Source organism: Micropterus dolomieu, linkage group LG19 (assembly GCF_021292245.1).
Source record: "Micropterus dolomieu isolate WLL.071019.BEF.003 ecotype Adirondacks linkage group LG19, ASM2129224v1, whole genome shotgun sequence".
NCBI classification, from domain to species: domain Eukaryota; kingdom Metazoa; phylum Chordata; class Actinopteri; order Centrarchiformes; family Centrarchidae; genus Micropterus; species Micropterus dolomieu.
This window is the reverse complement of record NC_060168.1, coordinates 6,748,322-6,771,833: the sequence shown is the minus strand read 5'-3', so window position 1 is coordinate 6,771,833 and position 23,512 is coordinate 6,748,322. Positions and strand designations below refer to the sequence as shown.

The 23,512-nt window shown below is 39.3% G+C and overlaps 3 protein-coding genes across 8 annotated transcripts; all 3 read right to left on the bottom strand.

Moving 5' to 3' along the window:
- Positions 1–905: 905 nt before the first annotated feature.
- fgl1 (fibrinogen-like 1) lies at positions 906–7,023 on the bottom strand. Its single transcript, XM_046029697.1, has 7 exons — positions 6,686–7,023; positions 5,109–5,277; positions 4,795–4,954; positions 4,560–4,648; positions 3,844–3,932; positions 3,156–3,343; positions 906–3,006 (listed from the first exon to the last, which is right to left on the bottom strand). Exons 1-7 carry the CDS (start codon positions 6,749–6,751, stop codon positions 2,808–2,810), a joined length of 960 nt encoding a protein of 319 aa, XP_045885653.1. The 5' UTR covers positions 6,752–7,023; the 3' UTR covers positions 906–2,807.
- A 1,098-nt stretch (positions 7,024–8,121) lies between these two features.
- On the bottom strand, positions 8,122–11,077 carry LOC123958009 (calnexin-like). Of its 3 annotated transcripts, XR_006821978.1 has the most exons (6): positions 10,969–11,077; positions 10,438–10,524; positions 9,421–9,540; positions 9,212–9,308; positions 8,882–9,052; positions 8,122–8,431 (listed from the first exon to the last, which is right to left on the bottom strand). XR_006821978.1 is itself a non-coding variant. In XM_046031167.1 (5 exons), exons 1-5 carry the CDS (start codon positions 10,528–10,530, stop codon positions 8,423–8,425), a joined length of 393 nt encoding a protein of 130 aa, XP_045887123.1. In that variant the 5' UTR covers positions 10,531–10,784; the 3' UTR covers positions 8,122–8,422. The 3 variants fall into 3 exon arrangements, 1 of the variants encoding a protein (XP_045887123.1); XR_006821977.1 differs by lacking the exon at positions 10,969–11,077 and having other exon boundaries at positions 10,438–10,784; XM_046031167.1 differs by lacking the exon at positions 10,969–11,077 and having other exon boundaries at positions 8,979–9,052; positions 10,438–10,784.
- Positions 11,078–11,372: 295 nt separating this feature from the next.
- On the bottom strand, positions 11,373–21,495 carry cnga2a (cyclic nucleotide gated channel subunit alpha 2a). 4 transcript variants are annotated; one of them, XM_046031689.1, is made up of 12 exons: positions 21,443–21,495; positions 19,798–19,879; positions 19,381–19,470; positions 17,435–17,548; positions 17,123–17,314; positions 16,928–17,035; positions 16,080–16,186; positions 15,437–15,924; positions 15,039–15,317; positions 14,811–14,909; positions 13,215–13,592; positions 11,373–13,134 (listed from the first exon to the last, which is right to left on the bottom strand). In XM_046031689.1, exons 3-12 carry the CDS (start codon positions 19,467–19,469, stop codon positions 12,955–12,957), a joined length of 2,034 nt encoding a protein of 677 aa, XP_045887645.1. In that variant the 5' UTR covers position 19,470; positions 19,798–19,879; positions 21,443–21,495; the 3' UTR covers positions 11,373–12,954. The 4 variants fall into 4 exon arrangements, with proteins under 4 accessions (XP_045887645.1, XP_045887642.1, XP_045887643.1 ...); XM_046031686.1 differs by lacking the exon at positions 21,443–21,495 and adding an exon at positions 20,065–20,142 and having other exon boundaries at positions 19,381–19,879; XM_046031687.1 differs by lacking the exon at positions 21,443–21,495 and having other exon boundaries at positions 13,215–13,498; positions 13,583–13,592; positions 19,381–19,949.
- Between the last annotated feature and the right edge of the window lie 2,017 nt (positions 21,496–23,512).

Here is a 23,512-nt window from a genome sequence, read left to right as displayed (position 1 = left end):
GAGGGTGGCAGCCAATCAGCGCTTGTGTTCGCCGGGGAGGGTGCGCCTGTTCTAGCAAGCGCGGCAGCCCGAGTGGACGGAGTGCTTTGTTTGGACGCTGGTGTGGATGCACTGGGAAAAATATGAATCAACTGGGCAGCCACAGATTGTAATCAAACACACAAGGTGATAAAGGATTTTTTTGTTTGACGATTGATTTTTCTTTGAGAGACTGGTTTAAATGGCTGCCTGGAAATATAAAATATCTGCTTTCCGTTTGTGGTGTCATAAATGTTTAATAGCTAAACAATGTGAAATGATGTCACTCTGGACATCTACTGGATATTGTTTCTTGTTCACTTTATCTCTATTTTTGTAAAAATAAATAATAATAATAATTTTTTTAAAAAGTATTAATAAAAATTATTAAAGTAGAAAACCTGTGACTGACAGAAAAATGATTGGCCATTACTAATCCACAAAGACTTAATGTTCATAAAGGAAACTATATGAATTAAACTGTTTTTTCTTCATCTCCTAATCTATGAATTTATAATCAAATGTATTAATAGCAGCATATTACTTTTCAGTAGATTAAACATTACGACAGATAAATCCAATTTTTAATGTTCATTTTGGATTACTGACATGCATGGATTTGCAAAAACAAATGTATATGCATTACTTAGTGTGGCTCTGCTCTACATTTAGCCAATGTAGTAGGCCCTACTCTTCAAATATTAAATTATTCGAGCATTACATCCCGTCTCTGAATGAGCTTTCTGGGACACTGACACATTATGAGTAGCACATTAAGTGTGCAAAAGCCTTTAAAATATAGATATCCTTGACTGTGTAATTGTTACAATTGGTGAGGTATAAAAGGTGATCATGCAAGAATATGAAATAATTCAGTGGACAAGAGGAAGTGTTTCCTTGTTTTAATTTATGAATCATGGTTATAATCCAAATGGCAGGGAGATAAAGCTGGATGTATGTTCCCAAGAAGAGTTGTTAATAATAACCTGTACGTGTGATATGAAGTACAGAGTTTACTAAAACCCTAAAAGGAATTCTTTATAGTTATATGGTTTTCCCCTCAAGTAACATATATTGTTGTGTACAGTCCTGTGTTTTCAGTCATGTAAAAGCCTACCACGTTCCTGGTCCGTATTCGGAAAATGTAACAGATTTTTTATTCAAGTTTAGTCCTTAAAACAGATAAAGTAATTTTAACATTCATGTGGATTTTGACAATCACAGCCTTAGTACTGCGTTTATCTCATTATTAGACTGGATGGGCTTCTGTCAGAGTGTTCATAAACCCACTCACTGTTTTAACCACACCCTCAACCTTGTTCAGGCTTATGGCATGAAATTGAACATTTTTCATATTTTATCTGACCACTGTTTAATATCTTTTGAGTTCCTATTGCTGAACTACGCACCCTTAGGCAGAAATTCCTATTCTAGATGTCCCTCTGATAGTGCTGTAGCTAAATTTACAGAAGTGATTGCGTCTTCATTTAATTCAATACCATGTGTCAACATAACAGAGAACTGTTATGCTAACTTCAGTCCCTCCCATATTGATCATCTTGTTAATAGTGCTGCAGGCTCACTGCAAATGACACTCGATTCTGTTGCCCCTCTAAAAAAGAAGATATTGAATATTTGTAGCCACAGGCAGAATTCTTATATTTCAATTGCTTGTGTTAAAACAGCACATAGCAGTTGGGCAAACTCCCAGTACCGCACTCAGCTGCTCTTTTTTATAATTTTTAACACTAACCGTTCTTGTTACAGACATTTTCAAGGACATGATAATGGCTCCTTTCATCGCCTTCAGTCCAATCTTTCTGCCTGTGTCAGGCACACACTGATTCCTCCACCAAAACAGACATTTGTCTGTGTTACTTCCTCTTGCAACATTCATGTCTCCTAAACAGGCAAAAAGTTTCACAAGTCCCCTTACAAGTATGTCTTTAAAGATTTTACTATGTTGTTGAAATTTGATTGAGATAATCTTTAGCTCATAAATGCTATATTACTCGACTTAGTTACTGCCACATTCCTCCATCCAGATACAATCTGATAGCACAGAATATTTGTTACCATGTGTCAATGGGGTTGATTAGTGCTTAGTGTGCAAACAAGTCCTCGTGGGATTTGAGAGGATAATAAAAATAGATTTATGTTTAAAGGGTAATTTTGGGAATTTTACCCTGTGCCCCATTTTCACATATATTTGGTGTAAAACTGATTAGTAGGTACAGTTTTGGAATCCATGCAGTAGATGTCTTCAGCTGACTGGCACGATCCGGTTGCAGTGGCTGCAACGTATTTCTCCACCAAAAGTGACGGGCTCAGACTGTTACACGAGGTGTCTAACAACATCATGGAAAGGATCCTTGCAAGTGGTTTTAAAAGGAAACTGAAGTATTGATCAAGGTCAAATCTTGCTCTGAATTCTCGTGAGTATTGAGGTGTTGCAGGAAGACAACAGTGGAAAGGTTCTTTTCATGATGTTGTTAGAAAAAGCACTTTTTGTAAACGTAATTTTGACAGGAGCAATTGCCTCAAAGGAATATGTTGCTGCTGGCTGAAGCCGTCTACTGCATTTATTCCAATACCTTTTGTACTTAATAGTCATTTACACAGCAAAACATGTGAAAATAGGGGCCAGGTTTAAAAATACTACAATAATCCCATTAGGTTTGTTTTTTGATTTTTGAAATTTGATTTCACACCAATTAATACATGTTTGCCAAGCTGTTTCTTCCCAAAATACTGAAGCCAAGAAGACGTGATATCTGCTCGTGTCTGATCTAGGCAGGTGGTTTGCTATGAACAGCATTGGGGTCATCAGTGGGGTCAGTTGTGAAGTCGCTGGGCCGCAGCTTCATCATGCTGGTCTTCAGGGAGTACCACCATCCTCTCCAACTGTACCAGACTACACCATCATCTGTCAATGCACTGTAGTGCCCATTGGGGTAGTACATGCCATTCAGATGGGCTGAGTGACACCTGTAGAAAGATAGCATGAAGAGAAAGAATATTTAGTCATTTTTTATTTTATGAATGACTGTGTTTAAGATTGTAACTGTGAATGCAGATGTTGCATCTATGTGCATCTTCCAGGGGAAGGGCAGATTCTCGTATCATGAAGCCCGTACTTGTTGAACCACCAGCCTCCTTTGTCTTCCTGGGCACAGTTTCCTTTGTAGTTATCATTGTCTTGGTCATAGGTGCTGAATTTCATGCCTTGGTGACTGGCCCACACTGACACATCAGCCCGATCACTTCCAGACATAGCATCTCCCGCTGTACCTACATAGGCTCCAAAGGTAAGTCGGTAGTGATCCTGCAGAGAGAAACGAGGAGATCAGGGTCAACTTGCATGAGCTTCAAAATGACAGGATGGAAGGAATAGTTTGTCATTTTGGAAAATGCTCTTAGTCACTTTCTTGTGGAGTGTTAGATGAGAAAATCAATACCAATCTCATGTCCTGCCAAAAAAAAGTAGCCTATTAGATCTTCACTGCCAGTAAACCGAAAGGGATTACAGGGATTATGAAAAAATGTATAAGGTGTCGTGTACTGTGCTGTGCACTGAGCTTTAGACGTGTTGGAAGGTGGATTTATTTTTGCTTTGGACAGAGCCAGACTAGCTGTTTCCTCGTTTCCAGTCAGTTATGCTAAGCTAAGCTAACCAGACTACTGGCTGGAGGACAGACATGAAAGTACAATCAATCTTCTCATTTAATTCTCAGCAAGAAAGCAAATCATTTCCCCCAATGGTGACAATTCCTTTAACCACCCCCCGCCCACCCCAATATTTTAGGGGTCAGTTAGCATTATCACCTTTTCATTGGCCAATTTAAAGTTCTTGTACTCTGCATAGCGTTGATAGCCGTCAAAGTCTTCCAGGTTAATCCTCAGAGAATAATTCCCTGTAACAGACATACAATAAAAAGCCTCCTGAAAATAACAAACCATAATCTATTAACACAAGAAGAAGAAATGTTTTCTGTATGTTTTTTGGCAATGTGGGAGCATCAGAACAAGCTGTAAACAACACTGCTGAACATGTTAGCAAACAGTTGACTATTTACACATCCAACAGATACGGAGCAAGGACTCATGTGGAGTCATGTTTCTGGCAACATGACAAATCTAAGTCCAATATTCAATCTGATCCTAGCTCTGTTTGGTCCCCTCTAACTCCTGAGAAATATATCTGGGTCTTTAGCCCCTAAGTGCTCCACTTTTTTTTACACCAGCTAGTGGCTAACCATAGTGGCTAACTTGGTCTGTGTGCTGCCTCCTGCTGTTGGTGGCAGTGAGGGTGATGAGAGCAAAACAGTAAGAAAAAGCTAAACAATTGGCTGACAGGCACTAAAACGCTCAGTAAGAGCTGAGAGGAACTGCAGAGTTGGGTAATCATTATCACTATGAGCGCCGCCTCTCATATTACACACAGTCATTTGATCCATGGACAATATATAGTATAAATATATTGATTAGAGCAGGTTTAAGTTTTTTAAATTTTGTAAATGTTTCTCAGAAGCAGTATTGACCTTGTGTAGTGATGTAATGCAGGTTGTCATTTCCGAGCCAAAATTCTGCATTCAAGTCTCCAAAGCCATCCTTGTATTCTGCCCATGACCTGATAGATAGATAGATAGATAGATAGATAGATACATTCATACATACATACATACATACATACATAGATACATAGATACATGGGATGTATTGCTTTTTATATGATTTCATTATTTGACTACTATTTATTAGACGTCACAGACACACCTGTTAAACCTCTCTGTTCCATTGATCCGTCTCTGAAGGACGATCCAACCACCTCCATCACTCATATCACAGTAGACTCTGACTGGATGAGGGCTGCCATGGGGCTTGATTATGTAGAGACCACTCGATTTGGAGCCAGAATTGAAGAGCTGGGAGCAGTCTGACACACACACACACACACACACACATACAAATACACACTCTATACTTCGTACATCATCTGGTTCCTGTTAATGCAATATGAAATCTGAAACTGATGTTTTCAACTTAGTTTTCAAATGTTGTTTTTCCAGTCGTGAGGCCGTAGCCCTGACCTGTGTATTGTGTGTCCTGGCTCTGGTTGGATCTGGCTTTGTCCTCCTTGCCAGGTTGGTTCAGCAGTTGTAGTCTGTGTAGGAGGAGTTCTTGTTTCTGAAGCTGGCCCTGCAGAAGCTTCTTGTGTTCCCACAGACGAGCCACCTCCTCACTGCAAGTGTCTGACGCCTACACACACATTTGGATTGCTATACTTGTGAGAATCTTCACTTACAGTATATTCACTCCCTAACGCTGTGATACATATTGATTAAAGAAAGCTATATGCAGAAAACTACAGTATTTCTTCTTCTTTCTTACATTTCAAATGAAATCACTATTATTTGATCTGTAAAGTACTGGTACTTTCTCCAAGGAGAGGCGAATGCCCTCGCCTTTAGGTTAGCTTAGCTTGAAAGATGGGGGAAACAGCTGGCTCTCCCCAAAGGGAACAAAATCAGCCTGCCAACACCTCTAAAGATCGCTAAGCATCATATTATATATTGTGTGTTTAATTCATACAAAAAATGGGGTAAAAACTTTAAGTGACTGTTTCTTGGCTGGGAACAGTGACTTCTTTGCAGTGATTAACACAAACAAACAAGATATACCATTAGTGAACTTTAAAGATGCTGACAGGAAGATTGAGGTATCTTTAGAAAGAGCCATATGCTATCTGTTTCCACTGTCTTTATGCTAAGATAAGCTAAGCAGCTGCTGGCTCTAGCTTCATATTCAGCGTACAGATATGAGAGTGGTACCAATTTTATCCTTTAGCTCTCAGCAAGACTGCGAATCAGTGTATTTCCACAAATGTTAAGAGACATTGAGCCAAAATGTTCTTACTTTTGAAGTTTTTCATGACTTGCAATGTGGTGTTCACAAGTACAGAAATAAAGAACTCCCTGACACAAAGAAATCACACCTACCATTGACAGGATACGTTTAACTATCCCCATTGTTGTTAAAACAGGGTGAATATTTAAATAGAAACTAAGCTTGGACAAAGTAACATTAACCATTTATCACTTTCACTGGAATTTGTCTTGCATGTGAAATTCATAAAGTAGAATAAAATAGGTAAAGTTTCATAAAGTAAATTAACAATTCTCTCAGCCACTTCTTTCCAAATGTACTCAAAATGCTAATCAGACCTGCATAAATTCATCAACACTAATTTTTAAGTGGTGGAAGAAGTATTCAGATCCTTTACTTAAGTAAACACTGTGAAAATACTCCTACAAGTAATAGTCCAGTCTTCAAAACCTTACTTAAGTAAAAATAAGTATTATCAACAAAATTTACTTAAAGAAGTTTGGAGACACATAGTTTTCACTGGATAGGAAGGGCATAAAGAATTGTAATCTGAAAAGTAATTAGTAACTAAAGCTTTCAGACAAATGTAGTACATTTGCCACTGAGATGTGGTGAAGTACAGTACCTTAATAAATATACTTAGTTACATTCCATCACTGATCATAACAACAAACCCAGATATAAAAAATAAACACATTTTCATAAGCATACAATAAATGACTTGAAACATTCCTGTATTAAGTAGCAAAGCAGCCTGACTGATTGTTTGCAGAGTACTTACATGGAGACATTGAAAGCAAGCTGTGACGACCATCAGTCTTGTGAGCAGCAGCAGTGGGCCTTCCATCCTCTTCTTTTTTAGACAGCACAAAACTAAAAGCTCAGACGTCAAGAGACTTCCACTTGTCAGAGTTTAGTTGAATCTGGTCACAGAGAGCACAGTTAGAATCTTGAAATGCTCCCCACACCTGGATCCAAAGAAAGATGTTTCCAAGGAGAAGGAGAAAATACCAGATTCTCTACAGTCATAAAGTATAGAAAATATGCAGGGAGTGTCGAGAACAGATGCACACACAGATGCGAAAAGGAAGACAGACTTTGTTGATTCCAAACTGGGGAAATTCGCAAGTAGCCACACTTTCGGGAAAATCTTTTTTTTGTTGAATGGAGTAAAGAGATATGGCATATCTAATTAATAGAAGGTAATAAAATAAAAACCTCTACAAACATTTGCATTTGATCAGAGGAGACCATGCCAAAAGTGAAACAACTGTTCCTCAGCATCCCCGAATCTCTCTCCTTTTGTCTGTGATCTGCCGTCTGTCTGGCCCTCCCTTTTTCTCATTCCTCTCGTCTGTTCTCCGCTTGCCAGCTCTTTGATTTTTCTTTCCTTTAATGGCCAATTATCCAGCCGTAGTATTGTCATTGAGTGTCATTAAAAGACTTGGGTAGTCATTTTGTTGATGAGCTGTATCTTGCCATTTCAAATAAATGTGAGCAGCTGAATACCACTGCAGGTCAGCCCTGAACAAAGCATGAAGACGCAGTGCAGAGGGAGACATTTTAGCTCAAAGGATCACACAAGAACTTTTGTGAGAAATGTGGCTGTTGCTGATGATGATTAACGTTGATTCGTTGCCGTTCCAAAAGTCTTTGACATATTGGTATTTGCTATCACACAGCAGGTGTACATTTTGGGAAACAGACTTATTCTCTTTCTTGCTGAGACTTGGATGACCCCTCTCATGTCTGTACGGTTAATATGTAACAACAGCAAGGAGCTGGTTATACCAGCTTAGCATAAAGACAAGACTTGAGAATGCTGCTGCTCCCAGTCGAGACAAAATCCTGCACATAACTCCGGAGACGGTCTAGCTGTTTCCCCATGTCCTGTCTTTTTGCTATACGAACCTAACCAGGTGCTGACAGTAGCTTTTTAGGTATAGACGTGAGAGTGGTGTTAATTCTTGATAGCCCTAAAATGGAAAGAAGCATATTTCAAACTATGTCTAACAATTCCTTTAACAAAATATCAAAACTATCCTTTATTATTATCCGTTCATGGTAAATCTAGATGTTTCAATGATGTCACAATCCATATAAACAATTACTAAAGACAAGTATCATTCTTATGCCCGGTTACAGTCTATTGTGTATATGTGGAGGTCACTATCAGATCCTGACTGTATACATGATAAAACAAACAAAACCATTTTGTGTGAAAGGGCGCGTTTTATTAGCGTCAAATGACTGTTCACACTAAAAGTGGCACATTCTATGGGAACAATTAGAAATATGTAAAAATAAAAAATTATATGTATAAATAATTATAATGTGACTTTTCTGACATTGTTAATTAAACAAAACCATAATACAATCTGTAGTTCATTCCTCAGGCATTGTTGTGTTTACACGGTGTCATTTTATCCAGCCATCAGTACGACTGGGCAGAGATGTGATCGCTCAGCATCCTCTTGCGAGCTGGTATTGCTTCCCTCTCCTGATTTTGTTGCACTGATCAGTGATCCTACCCAAAAACACACACACACACACACACACACACAAACATTCACAATCAGTTTTCATTACCCACAGTATCAAGGACCCGCTCAAAGGCACTGTAACAACACTGGACTTCTGGAATAATCACAGATTTAATAGTCACTGATGACATAAAAAGTCTGCGTGGTTCCAACAGAAAATTCAGTGTACGGATGGTTAAGCTCTTAAAGGGATAAAACTAAAGGGCTGGTGTTGTCAGACATTGTAGCCAAAAATTGCAAAACTAAAACTTTATCTCAACCCAAATAGAGCATTTGTGTTATTAGTTTTCCAGTTTTTTGTCTGACCTCTTCACCAGACATTTCCTGGATTCTGTTGCTTTTTGTTGTGTGTGCCTGAACAAAATGTGCTCATGGGTTATTTATTTATAAAATTAGCTACTTTAAAGCCGTTCCCTTCAGTCATACATACTTACCACATTAAGACTGGAAACCAGCAAATACTTCCCATCCTCTCCATCACACAATCAATCTCTGTGATTCATCAGCAGGCTACTGTCTGTTGAGTCTCACCTTCAGGTCTAAGTCAGACTTCCCCTGGTTACCTTGGGTGTCTCTTCTCCTTGTCACAGCACTGTCAGTTTTTCCTGAACAGAGAAGAGAAGAGTGCTGCTGCACAACCACTGCCAATAATACCATTACTGCTACCACCACTTTCATTTCCACCATTATTATTACCAGCTGGAGTAATACAGCTGCTGATGTAGCACTTCTACCACTCTGTAACAATAAAGATAAAACATTACCTTTGGTATCCACTGTGCGCTCTGGGATCTCCAGATCATCTGGTTGAGCATCGTCAGATTTCTTATAGTAATACTGTTGATCAGGAGGCCCAAACCTCTACATGCAAACACACACACACATGATTTGACTGAGGAGGTGGCTTCTATTGCTGGGCAATAATACACACAAATCCGCACACACGTACATGCATAAACAAGTATTATTCTACCTTGTCAGGCCACATGAAGCTAATGAAGAGAATGACGGGAAGTCCAACAGTGAAGACATAGACACTCCACAGCCAGGGACGCTGCTGGGTGGCCAATAGGAGGCTCTCTATGATGCCTGGCTACAATACAAATAGACAGATAGTGTCACGATCCTGTCCTGAGTGCTGTGTTTTTGGGTTTTGATTCAGGGGGTTTGGTTTTGTATCTGCATGTTAGTCCTGTCATCTGTGTAGTGTTACTAGTGTTACTCCTGGTCTGTGTACTTCTGTGTAGGTTGTTATTTGTTTGCCCCGTGTCTGCTCTGTGTTCTGTTATTAGTTCAGTCTGTTCTCCCTGTTACGTCTGTAGTCTGTCGGTATGATTAGGTTTTAGTCTGTTGTCTGTTCCCCCTGTTATCACTCTGCCTGCCTGTCTCTCTGTTTCCCCCTGCTGTCTCTCTGCCTGCCTGCCTGCCTACCTCCTTAACCTTGATGCCTATCACCTGTTTTGCTCCCGCCCTGCTTGTAAGTTCCTGTGTATATATGCCTGGTGTTTCTGTTCAGTCTCTGTCTGGTCATTGTAGTGTGACTACGCTCTGTTTTGTCTCGTGTTTGGAGTGTTCTGCCTGTCTCTGTGTTGCCTGATTCTTCTGTTTGGACGTCTTACACCCAAACTTGCATTTTTGTGTTTTTTGGATTCACACCTGTACACCTTTAGTCAACTCTCCAGTGTCTTGCGTTTGGGCTCTCTCCTGTTTGCACTTCATCCAAATTTGTGACAGATAGTGTACGTCACTTGATAAATGGCATTAAGTCAAAGGTCTAAACTACAGTGCCTGGATAATAATACCATGACCACACAATGAATGTGATAGAAAACCTAGGAAATAATTAGAATAAGAGATGAAGAGAGAATATACTGTGTTTTATAATAATAAGTTAAATATGAAGTCAGTATGCAAAACAAATTGAACCATTATATCTTTTCCTAACAGTGATTAACAGACTTACTTCAATAGCAATAGGAGCAGGTCTTACCTGTGCTGCAGCAGACGCTGGTGTCACACTAGCTACCAGCATCATGCACAGCAACACAAAGCTGATCTCCATGTCTGGAACACAAACCTGCATGCACACACATTCATGCAAGTTTGTGCACTAAGTTACAGCCACACACAAAGATGTCCGCATACACACAGTAACAGTCAATGTGCTGCACGTGTACAAATGCACACACAATGTGAAACCCATTCAGATCACATTCAAAGATCCTCAATGAGGAGCGGCAGGGGAAAAAAAGGTTTTCTATTGTTGCTTCCTGGCTAGGTCTATTACATGACTGCAAAGATCAGACTGGGAGAGAAAGGACACAAAAGGAGAGAAAGAAGACAACAGACACAGGAACACTTCTGAGGAAAGAAAATAAAAACTAGATGCAAGGAAAGAAACATGCACACACAAGGGGACAAAAAAACAAACAAAGACTAAAAAAAGGAAAGAGAAAGAAGTGAGAGTAAAAGTAAGAGAAGCAAAGAGGAAGCTACAGAGGACTCAGCAGTGTGTTTCTACCTTTTTAACACTGTGATTTCTCAGTTTCCACTCGTTCCTTAAAATTCACTTCCTGAAATCCTAAACTCGTGATGTTGAACTTTGTTCCCAAGTCACTTGCTGACATGGCTGCAGAGCATGCAGCGGCCACATTAGAGGGGTGTGATGTGCTTATTCACAGACACACACATTGACACGGCCTTCCATGATTCTACAGTAGTTGTGTTGTATGTAATTTATCATGCCCATTACTTAATAGTATTTTAATAATAAAGCTGCTGATGTATCATGAAGTAAAGAGATTTATTATAGTTTCACAAGGAGCAAAAAATCATTTAGAAACAATCTGCAAAGCAGAAATAGATTCAATATATCAAAAAAGAGAAAGTTCATTTTTATGTAAATTCCACTTTGCTGAAGAAATATATTACTGTAATTTATATTAATTTAATTGATTTTGTTATTTCAGCTGCATTCATTAAGGCTATAAGGGTTGTGATCTTCAGCAGTCAGTACAACATTAAAAAAAACATTCTCTGCATTTCTATTTTCAATTAGAGTGGATGAGCTGTGAAAAAAAGAAAGAACCGCTTGAGAGAACTTGCAAACCCCAATAGAAAACTCTAAACATGCTAAACTATTCCTTTAAACTAAAAACACTTTGTATGCTGTGTGATAGTTTAAGCAGTGTGTATGCGCACTGATTTTTATTTAGGTAGTTTGTGATGTTCCCATAGATAAATAGAACAACCTCCTGGACATGTGAAGTTAAAGCTGCTTTGATACCATATTCAGTTCTCACAGCAGGCATGTAATCATATTCATAGTGATTCTTTGCCCCCTAGTGGAAAAAGACATTGTTGAAGACACCTCTTGAGACACGAGTCAAGTGGACAGATTTTTGGCCTAATGAGTAATGTTCCCATAGTAGTGTAGTGGTTAATATCTGTGTCAGCCATGAGTGAATTCCTGTGTAAATCCTCCTCTTCAGCCAAAGCATTAGTGATTGGCTCAATGTGTTATTGTATTTTTTACTACTGTCTAAATTGAGTGTCTGCAACCTTTGAATTTGTTTGTTGGTTTAAATGTCTGAAGATTCTCAGTCATCCAGTACAAAGGTTAGTTAAAATTAAGGGCAACTGGACTTGGTTGAAAATACCTGAAGACATTTCGCCTCTCATCCAAGAGGCTTCTTTAGTTGCTTTAAATGTTTTTTTTCTCCCCTATGCACTTTTATATATAGTACTATGAGCTGTATTTAATGATGAATGGTGCTATACACCTGAAGTTAATTAAATGTACACCAATTGGTTCTTATTCTCCTTCAGTAAGGTAAGGAGGGAGAAAGTAAAAAAAAAAAATTAAGACATCAAATAAACACATTTTACACTGAATTATGTCAAATAGTCAGACAGTTAACGTCATACTAAATGAGGTTTATGGTGTTATCTTTTGCACTTCAATATTTATGAATAAATAAAAGTATAAATAAATGTCTGGTGCACACTAGAGGATTTTCAAATCCTAACAGATTTTAAAAACGTGTACCACAGACATAACACACATTTTAATATTTCAATCTTAAGAACACACACTGTGCACTGTGTTTTGCGCAGAAAAACAAACTAAGAGAATAAATCTGTGGATGAACCGATGAACTCATGGCTGAGAAGACGACATCAGCATGGTTTATACATTTAATAGCGCAAGAAAATACACAATTGGTGACGCCTCCCGGTCAGCTAGTTGTAAATGTTTGATGTTTATAATTCAAAATCGTGGTGCCTCCAATCAGAAACCCGAAACATCCAATGAGAACAAGCTGACTGGGAAGCTTCACCAACATGTTGTGTTGTGCTTGCACTTTAAAATACACTGTGCTGACCTAAGATTATGTCTGTTAATCCCTCACACTACAGGATAATTTGGGTCCATAATCTGTTCTGACCTCGGGTCAGGAACAATGACATGTGCTTTTCCATACATTTCTGTAGTTTGAGTATGCGTTCAGAAGCGGATGTTGATTTCACTGCGCACGCCATCACCGCCAGAAACACTCTCGTTGCTGTCTGACAGGAAGCCGCTGCCTGTGGCTACTGTGGGGATGTTGTGTTCGAGGGTTGTGATTCGCTGTTTCAGTCGAAGCTGGGAAGCGTTGAACTCGCTCTGCAGACGGGCCAAACACGTCTGAAAACAACGTCATCATTAGTTATTATCATTAATGACCGTACCAACAGCAGTAGTAGAAGTGGACTAATGGTACTGACCTGTAGCCGATCCAGACTGGTTTCCAGCCTTTCCACCTTCTCCTCGAGCTCCTCCCCTGCAGACACGTTTACTTCCTCAAGAAGCCCCTCCTTCCGCAGGATGTCCCGCCCCCTCTGCTCCAGCTGGGCCCTGGCGTGGGGGAACTCCTGAAGCGCTTCCATCAGGTCTTGTTTGGAAAGGCAGAACAGGTCTGAGTATCCCAGACTGCGAATGTTAGCCGTACGTCTGTTACCCATCTTGCTGCCGCTGATGTTCAGAATGCTGATTTCGCCGAAGCAGCTTCCTGAGGTCAGAACAGCAAACTGGGTGACTCCATCCTCCCCTACCACTGCCAGCTGGCCATCTTTAATTATGTACATCTCCTTACCTACATCTCCCTTGGGAAAACAGACAACAGAGAATATTAATCAGTATTTTTAACAGCCATACTATCCATTCAACAGAAGAACTGAAAACTAGACTAATAGCCTACTGTAGGTATAGCACTAGAAGTAATGTAGACTAGAAACAGCACTAAATATATAATTGTAAAATTGCCTTGGAAGATTTAAAGGTACCCTGTGAGGTTTTTGACCACTAGCAGTGCTATGGAGTCGTGTTTTTACTAGTGGGCCCATGTTTTGTTTGCATCATGCATCTGCACAAAGACAGCATACAGAACGATAAAAGACACATTCCTGCTGCCTGTTTCCAGCCATGCCACTGAATGACAGTTGGCAGCAGTAATGTGCAAAGTAGTGTAGCAATGCACCAAGGCCACGAAGAGGGAGACTGAAAACTTGCAGACAGCGTGAACCATGCATAACTTAAAATATACAGCTGTGGAAATGTTTTATGAAGACAATTGCATTCAACACTGGATACGCAACATGCATGCAAACTGTAACGCTCGTTTGCAAGACTCCATAGGGTATCTTAACGACAAGTCATAAAACATGCAGCTGGGTAACTTCCAATAATGAAATAGTGCTTGTGATATTGCTAAATATATCAATGATCAGTTGATGCAGGGAAAGCTAAAGGATAGCTTTAAACCCAGACGGTATTCATCATCCAGATTTGATAGCAGAACATAGCAAAATGAGCATGTCTGGATAGAAGGCTACCTACCAGCTGTCCAGCAATGCATTTACTCTGTTTATGTTGTGTGTAGTTAGTGCCCAGGAGCCGCCCAACAGCTGTGCAGTCATTTTTGGTGTCATGTCTACAATCTGAGGTGCTACAGCTTTTTAGTATAAACAGTACATCCTTTAGAAAAGAACAGGGTATATTCTGAGCATAACAAACATTCAACAGCTACTGTGAGCAGAAAGACTTTGGTCCAGTACATATTTAAATGCCACCATTATATAAAGATATTAGTTATGTGCTATTCATGTGAACAAGATAATAGACACTAATGTCCATGCATTATGGGCACCAAAGTTCGAAGTAAGGGAAAATTTTGCAGTGTACCTGCTGGTTGACCAGCTGTTCTTAGAATAAATGGATTGCTATGTTTGGACACCTAATTCCTAGTTTAATACATCCATTACAGTGGTGCTGTAGCAATTGATAATATGTCCTTCAACAGTACCAGTAAAAGTAATACTAACCTTTCTACAGATGTAGTCTCCAGGACTGAAAACCTGCGGTCGAAGTTTTAATACCAATTCTATGAGGAGGCCTGCCTCACAGTCCTGGAAGATACGCACCTAAGTCCACACACCCACAAACACAATTTATTTTGACTTTTTGATGATGACCTCTACATAAATAGATTGCATTAATGGAGTTAAGAGAGATGTATATGGAGCTGGGTTTTATTGTCTGAGTGGGTTTACCTTCTTCAGTGTGTCCAGGTGAACATTAATAGCAATCTCTGCTCTCAGTTTATTGGGCAGGCTCCTCAGCACTTCCTGCTCATCTATTGTCTTCTGATTGGTCCAGAGGTAGTCAAACCAGCGAATGACACGCTGCTCTAGCACCTTGCTGACGCTTCTGAAGTGCATGTAGTGTTTCAGGGTGTCTACGCGGCTCTGAAAGGCTGCTCTTGTGGCATTCATATTGGAGATCATGGATCCAACATTACCCACAATGGAGGCAAAAATCAGGACACCGACCTTGGACAGAAATACTAGTATTAGCCATTTTTATAGACTGGAACAATTCCAAATCCACGATATAAGGTTTTTAGGAATCATTCAAGGTAAGATAATATGAGCTATTACTATGGACTTACCAGGAAGTCAAATATCAGGAACAAATATTCTTCATCTCTAACAGGAGGAGGTGTTTCTCCGATGGTGGTCAGTGTCAGAGTCGACCAGTACAGACAGTATATGTAACTTCTGGTCAGGGAACCAAACTCAGGATCCGATGCATTGGGATAAACCCAAGAATCAGAGCCCAGTCCCAGGACCTTGGAGAAGCTGTAGTATCCACAGGCATTCCAGTGGATAATCACCAGGATGTACAGAACCAGTTTACAGATGCGGAAAGCGTTGGGGTAGCCCGTTCGTGTCTCCGTACGTTCAAACAACTCAAACAGGCGTGGCAGACGCAGCAGCCGGTTGAATCGAAGAAGGGGAGTGTAGCTGATTCCAACGGTCAGGTACAGGAGGTCAGTTGGAAGAATGGAGCAAATGTCAATTTTACACTGTGGGGTTCGTACGTAGGTTTCCCTCAGACGGCGCACATCTTTCACCATCAAGCCTTGATCCAAGAAACCTACACATACATAATACACATGAATAAATGAGTCAATGTAGGTGTCTATCAAATAACATATGTATTAGTTAAAACCAAGATCCAATCAAATATTTTCATGTAGTAATGGAAATTAAAATAGAGAGTTTTGACTCATTGTTTAATTGTTTCATTACCTGTGTGGAGACGAACCGCTATATCCAGGATATAGACTCCATCACAAATGTAGTCCAGTACCAGCCACACCAACACATTCCTCATCTGGAGATCATCGAAACAGGCCCTACAGGAACAGGCACCCAGAGACACACTAGCAAATTAAGAAAACAGCACGCTGCACCGAGAAAATGATGAAGAATTAGTAAACAAAAATGACCCTTTGGCCACTGAAATAGCAGTTGGTACAGTGGTAGTAAAGGTACTATCAGAAACAAGAGTCCACCACTATTAGCAGTATCAGAAGTGGTGCTTTCCACCCTAGCTTGTTCTATACAAGTCCTGCCTATGCCTCCTCTTTGACATGTGCTTTTCCATACATTTCTGTAGTTTGAGTATGTGTTCAGAACCGGATGTTGATTTCACTGCGCACACCGTCACCGCCAGAAACACCAAAAACTCACCAAAAACCTGCAAAAACAGCCACATATTTCTGAACATCCCTTCAGAAAGCTATGGGTGACATCATAATCACATTGCTTTTTATACAGTAACTGAGCAGTAGTAGTTGTCATACAGTACCAGTAGTTCTATTCAGTGCCAAAGCAGTGCAATAAGTATTACTACAACTATCACTATTATACACTGAACAAAATTATAAACGCAACAGTTTTGTGTTTGTCCCCAAAGGAGAAGTGCTCACTAACACAGATGTTGACAGATTTGTGCACAATATTTGAGAGAAATAGGCCTTTTGTGTACATAGAGAAAGTCTTAGATCTTTGAGTTCAGCTCATGATGAATGCAAAAACAAAAGTGTTGCGTTTATAATTTTGTTCCGTGTAGTTGCACAGTAATAGTTCCCAACCTGACAACTAGGAGAGTCCAGTTATAAAAAACAGCAGCACCAATCACCAGCAGCCAGTTGTAGTATGCATCATCAGACGGTGATAAGACCACGACTTTACACTTCCTCCTGACAGAGAGGGGTAAAACAACAGAAAGACAGATTTATATGTGTCAGTTGATGTTTAGGCATTGTGTCCTTTGTTTGCTTTCTTACTTGCGTCTGGGGCGTCTGATTTCATTGCCTGCATCAGAGCCAGTGTGACTGTGGCTGAACCTGCTGGGTGGGGCCTGGGTGTCCATTTGAGCGGGGCCTCTAAAACGTTCCAAGAAGGAATCTGGTCGCTCTGTCTCCTCATGTAGACTCTTCTGTGCCCATTCTCTCAGAGTCATCACCATACCAACTATCCTGACGACAGGTAGACAGAAAAATGGAAAGAGCTTATACTATACGGCACCAATAATTTTAAAGAGTAAAAGCATAAAGTCAACTTGTGTTTCATCAGTGATCATTTATCAGATGTCATACCTGGACAGAGCACCTCGCCCCTGAAAGGAATTCTGGGAATTATTAATCTCTCTTCTGTCGATTGCCGCCATTCTCTGAAGCTCTGAAGAAGTGTCATCACACATCGACTGAGCTCTACACAGATAAACACATCACAAGTACATAAAAAACATAGTTCAGGGACTACTACAATAACAGCAACAAACTCCGTCATTAGATTAAATAGAGTAAAACTTGGATTGATGTCACAGCAGCAGACTGTAGGAAAAAAGACAACTGTGATTCTGAAGGTTAAAAAAGAAATGTACATATGTTCATTATTTAAGTTTTTTTTTTTATGACCACTTAGGGGCAACACAACAAGCAACACAGATTTTCCTCTTGTAAAACTGAGATGGTGAAAGTGTTAACAAACTGTAGCCTATTTACACATCCAGCAACGCAGAGCAACATTAGCATTAATTTGGAGTCATGTTTGTGTCCACCTGATGACTGTGTATGCCAAATGTTGACTCTTCTTTTAGCACTGCCTTGGTCGCCACCAAGTCTTTAGCGGCTAATTGCTTCGCCATGTTCAATAGCTAGTAACGTTATATGCCATTTGGTGCTGGGGAGGGAGCATATAGTGGTTTATCTGAGCTTTTTGGCTGAAAACGGCTTCCTGCTGCTGCTTGCTTTAATGAGGGCTGTGAGACTGAACCAAAACAATAAAGTTGCGGGCCATAAAACCAAAACATTGAGTTGAACGAAGATGAAACGCTCTGTAGAGCTGAGGAGAACCTCAGAGTCGGGTGGTATGTCAGGCCATTTTCATTTCCATGGTGTCAAATAGCTATGCTTTGTCACATCCTTTGGCGTCTGGTACCAATGTACATGGCACCTTTTCGTGTCATAGATCAATGCACTGGGGGAAACCCTTTAGGGGCATTGTTCAATGCTAAAAGTACTACTATAAATGGAACAGTGTCCTGTGTGAAACAAAGTCAGCACTGATTCCTTTAAGTGATAATTACTTAAATTGCGTTACTTAACTTACATAATTTAAGTCACGTAACGTAGTTATCTTAAACCCTGTAGTTATCTTAACCCAAACCAAGTAGTACTGTTGCCTAAACCTAACCAAACTGCAACGTTTTACACGGTAACAAAGTGCCATTTCACAATGATAGCCACTAGCTTTATTTTGAAAATCTAACCGGATGTTGCATTATTATTCTAGCTGACTTGACCTCAAAGCCCTAAACAAACAAAAGCAACACTAATGGGTACACAGGGCTTTTTAATAAATGGTGTTGACAAAGCGTCCATACATGACGCCCTGGGATGAGAATGGGTTCGGCTGGTATTTCTGTAGGTTTATCATTACCAGCAACACCTCCTCCCCCAGTGTTAAGATAAAATATTAATTATTGGTGCAGCTTTAAATACGACTTTTTTATGTACAAAAGTGTATATCAAATATTTTAAACGATACATCAAATATGTATCATCTAACAATATACACAAAACTATAATCTTAACATGTAAAACTGAACTATGCAACACAAAATTGAAAAGACTGAACTGCCCAATGCAGTATCAGTCTACTATGACTGAATGACAGACACTTACTGTTGTCATTAAAACCCTCTAGGTCCTCAGTGGTGATTGGTTGGGTCACAGAGCTTTCAGGCAGGCCAGTAGGCTGTTGTCTAATGGTTTATGATTAATTTCAGGTATTAACTAAATTCTAATCTCAAATTTGGATAATAAAGATTTAATTCTCAGAAGATGCTTATGGTGTTGGATAATTGCTCATTTATTTTCTTATAGAAGCAGTAACATTATATTGCATACAACACATCAGGATATTGAAACTACAACTAGGTCTCAACAAGTCAAATAATGGTCCGTATCCGTATGTACAGATACCAGCACCACACACAGAGTCATGAAAATGTGTAATGAATGTATGTACGTGTTTGTACCTGCTAAGTGTGCTGTCAGCTCGGTCACTCTCCTCCTCTGTCCATGTCTTCACAGACAGCCTCTGTGAATCCTGCACTGGACCTGTCATCCTACACACAAACAGACAGACGGACACATGCCGACATACCCAACTTAAGGTACATACACTGTCACAAAAAATGCTAATAAACACACCTACACATAATAAAATGCAGCTACAACACACACTCACATTAAAGAGACATGCAAACATAGAGAGGCTCATGCAGACTGCCAAACACACACAACTCATGGACCCACAATCAGAAAAGTAAGGTCGTCCTGTACGAGGTCATCCCGTATCAGGCATCACCACGGAAACCAAATGGCATAGCAACAAGCTGTATAGTAGTCATGAAAACAGATTGTAAGAGACAGAGACAGACAGATCAACGAACCTGATAAATTTCCTGATATCCCAACGTTAGCTTGTCAGTCGATCAGTTCAGATCAGATCTGTAGATTTGTTGCATCCCGTCTCTATTCAGGTAGATTCACAAGACATTAATCAGGACAGACAGATGCTCACATGAAGGGATGGATGGATGGAGTGAACAAATGTAACTGATCAAAGGAATGATCACATGGCACTCCACAAAAGCATCGTTTAAATTGCAAATTGTGTGTGTGTGTGTGTGTGTGTGTGTGTGTGTGTTCCTTTTCACCTCCAAGCTCATCTGAATTCAAGAACCTTGTTTGAAGTGGCCTCTGAGCTGCAAGTGTGTCTTTGTGTGCATATATTCTCCTGATTGCTGAAAGAGAAGTGTTTTATGGACACACACCTGCACGCGTGAATTGAGACGTCATTTTATTTCAGCTCCATTCAGAAACTGGATTTTGATCCACAACGCCTCTCATATTTTCCAGTAGAGCATCATATTGAGCTGAGGAATCAATAATTGAGATGGAATGTGTTGTTTGGAGCTGGAAGAAGTGCTCTATGTGTATTCTGAATTCACTGAAATTAAACACAAATCACCCCAAATTATGGTGTGCACACACACGCTTGAAACCTTAAAGAATGTGCTGGGCAATTGAAAGTATTTCTTAGGGACTGAATGTCACACGTGATTGGTTGAATTAGACCCAGGACACATCCAGCTAGCTCAACAGCTCTCTCTCAACACCAATTACAGCTATCCATACTGCCACCATGAGGTCATATCACCCACACTGTTGACATAGTAACGGCCTGGCAACAGCATGGTGTTATTATTACAATTGACCTGTCCCAATTATTTTCCTTTGTCGTGCTTTTGTTGTTTGCTTATCAAAAAACAATGTGTTTGTATGCACATACTATTACATAATTCACTAATGCACTTAATATACATATTTTTATATTAATACTGGCAAAAATATTTATCACTTGCATTGAAGAACTCACAGAGAATCATCACCCAATTTAGCTTCGCTCTACGGAGTGTTTTAGTGTCTTTCAGCTCATTGTTTTGGTTTATGGAGGCTCATTTATAAAATAGACTAACGATCAATTTTGAGCATGTCTTAAGCAGAAAAAAACTTTGATGTGGAAAATGATCTTTTGTCTTAGCAAAGTATAGACCTATACATTGCCTGGCCTCAATCTCCTCTACCATCGCCGTGATCTTTTCTTCCAAAAAGTTCTCATTTGGTCCATGGTTATTCCTGTCTACACCCTCATTTGTGCTGGCATTATATAAGGCAAAATTGTTCATTGTGCCATCAATTTTAAGTTAATTTGAGATTTATAGATCACAGGGGACACTATTTGCTAATGGTTTTCTAAGAACCTGTGTGTTCAAGGTTTTTTATGCTCACTTTTATGAATCGAACAGAAGCACACCGTCAGGAATGTTCTTAAGACTAAGTTCAAGTGTAAATCTAAGAACACTTTTATGAAAGAGGCCCTTGATGAATCCAGTGTATGTTTGCTGATCACCAAATGGCTGGCAGTTAGCGACTAGCTAGTGAACTAAGTGGAGCACAACTAACTTCCAGATATTGGGTTGTTTAGTTGATGGAGAGCAAAACAGCTAAAAGAGCGGGGAAATTTGGACTTACTTTTATCAGGAGGCCAGATACAAACACTAACACATTAGAGCAACGAGTTTCGCCCATTGCTTCTTCAGGCTCACATAGTGAAATTACAAACACACTTACAGGTGTGTTAAGTAGACCATGTGCAGGTCATGTGACCAGCATAATCCATGTTTTCCATGACACCTATAAAATTAACAGCTTATACAAAGCATTATAATATAAACGGCAAGAATGTGCTAATTATCCAAACAGATCAACACACATCATAATACATATATTTTAAACATACATCAGCCACAAGAATCACAACACAACAGAAGCTCATAAGTATATTAAGGCAAAATAGCCTGTCGTTATACTAAATGTGATAATTTAGTGTGATAATTATTAACAGATCGACAAACATCACAAATAAATAAAATATATATATATATATATATCCACTTTAAGAATTAAACATACACAAGTCACAGGAATTACAACAAGACCTCATAAATAGCCTGACGTTCCTACCTTTAGTATATATCCCTAAAGGGGAGGGTAGGACATTCAGTATCTAAACTTTCTCTGAAGGAAAAAAAAACACCTCAGAGATAAACATAATGATCAACATGACAGGAATGGGCTCAAATCTAGTGTCTCATTCAGTCCATGAGGTTCAATTGTGTTCAATTCATGAATCCAAAAAGCTTCTCTTCTCAAAAGTTGGTTGATCATGTTACCCCCTCTTGGATTAGGACTCAATCTTTCAATGCCAATGAATTTAAGAGAAGTTGCCAAACCATGGTTTTTCTCTCTATAATGTCTAGCAATGGCATAATTCATGTTCCCATTTCTAATGGCCGCCTTATGCTCTGCCACTCTCACTTTGAGATTCTGTTTAGTTTGGCCCACATACATTAAGCCACATGGACATTTCAAAACATAGACAACATGGGTAGACAGACAATTAATAAATTCTTTTATGTTGTATTTCTTTCCTGAATGGTAAAATATTTTTTAGTGTTAAATGTGTTTGAACAATGTGCACATTTGCCACACCTGTAGTTCCCATAAAGCTGTAGTGAAAGCCAATTAGTTTGAGTGGGTTCTTTATACGTGGAACTGACAACCAAATGTCTGATATTTCTGCCTCTACTGAAGCAAAAACGAGGTCTGGACACTGCTAAATGATTCAAATTTGGGTCACATTCTAGGATACGGCAATGTTTGTTTATGATCTGTTTAACTTGTTTAGAAATGGTACAATATTCTGACACAAATGTTATTCTGTTTTTAACAGGTTTAGGGGAAGGCTTCAATAATTCTGTCCTATCTTTTCTATTGGTTACTTCCACAGCTTGGTCAATAAGTGTTTGATCATATCCCCGTTCTCTAAATCGTCCAGCCATTTCTTCAGCCTTTATGTGATAATTCCTGTTCTTCACTACATATTCATCTTAATCTCACAAACTGACCATATGGAATATTACTAATGATATGGCTAGGATGGCAACTAGTAGCATGTAAAATAGTATTTTTAGGTTATGATAGAGAATTCTTACTGGCCACAATAGGTCTGCCAGGAGGACTTAATAAACCTTTATGTATCTCAGGCAATAAATAAAACACAGGAGTGTAAAACATGGATTGTGCTGGTCACATGACCTGCACAGGGTCTACTTAACACACCTGTAAGTGTTTTTGTAATTCCACTTTACTTTGTTTTTTGATTTTTCATAGACTGATCCTGCACCAGCACCTTATTGTTGTTGCTGTGCTCGGGGAATTTCTTGTTTCCTTGTGATAATGTCAGTGTTGTGTTTTTAGCTTATTGCTCTGCCCCCAAGTGGCTAAAGAGATTAGTTATTTTAGGTGGAAATAATACTGGTCCAAAATGTATATAGAATTGCAGTCTTGTAATGATGAGGAAAACTGTAAATTCGGGCCGTTAAAGGAATAGTTCAGCCGCTTCTTTGCTTTCCTTCCAAGCAGGAAACGAAAAGTCATGATGTTGTTAATTTAATTTAGTTACTAATGATTATCTTATACTTTGCTTTTTTAATACACAGTTAATTTAATTTAATCACTTTATTATTTTTGCTTTAGTTT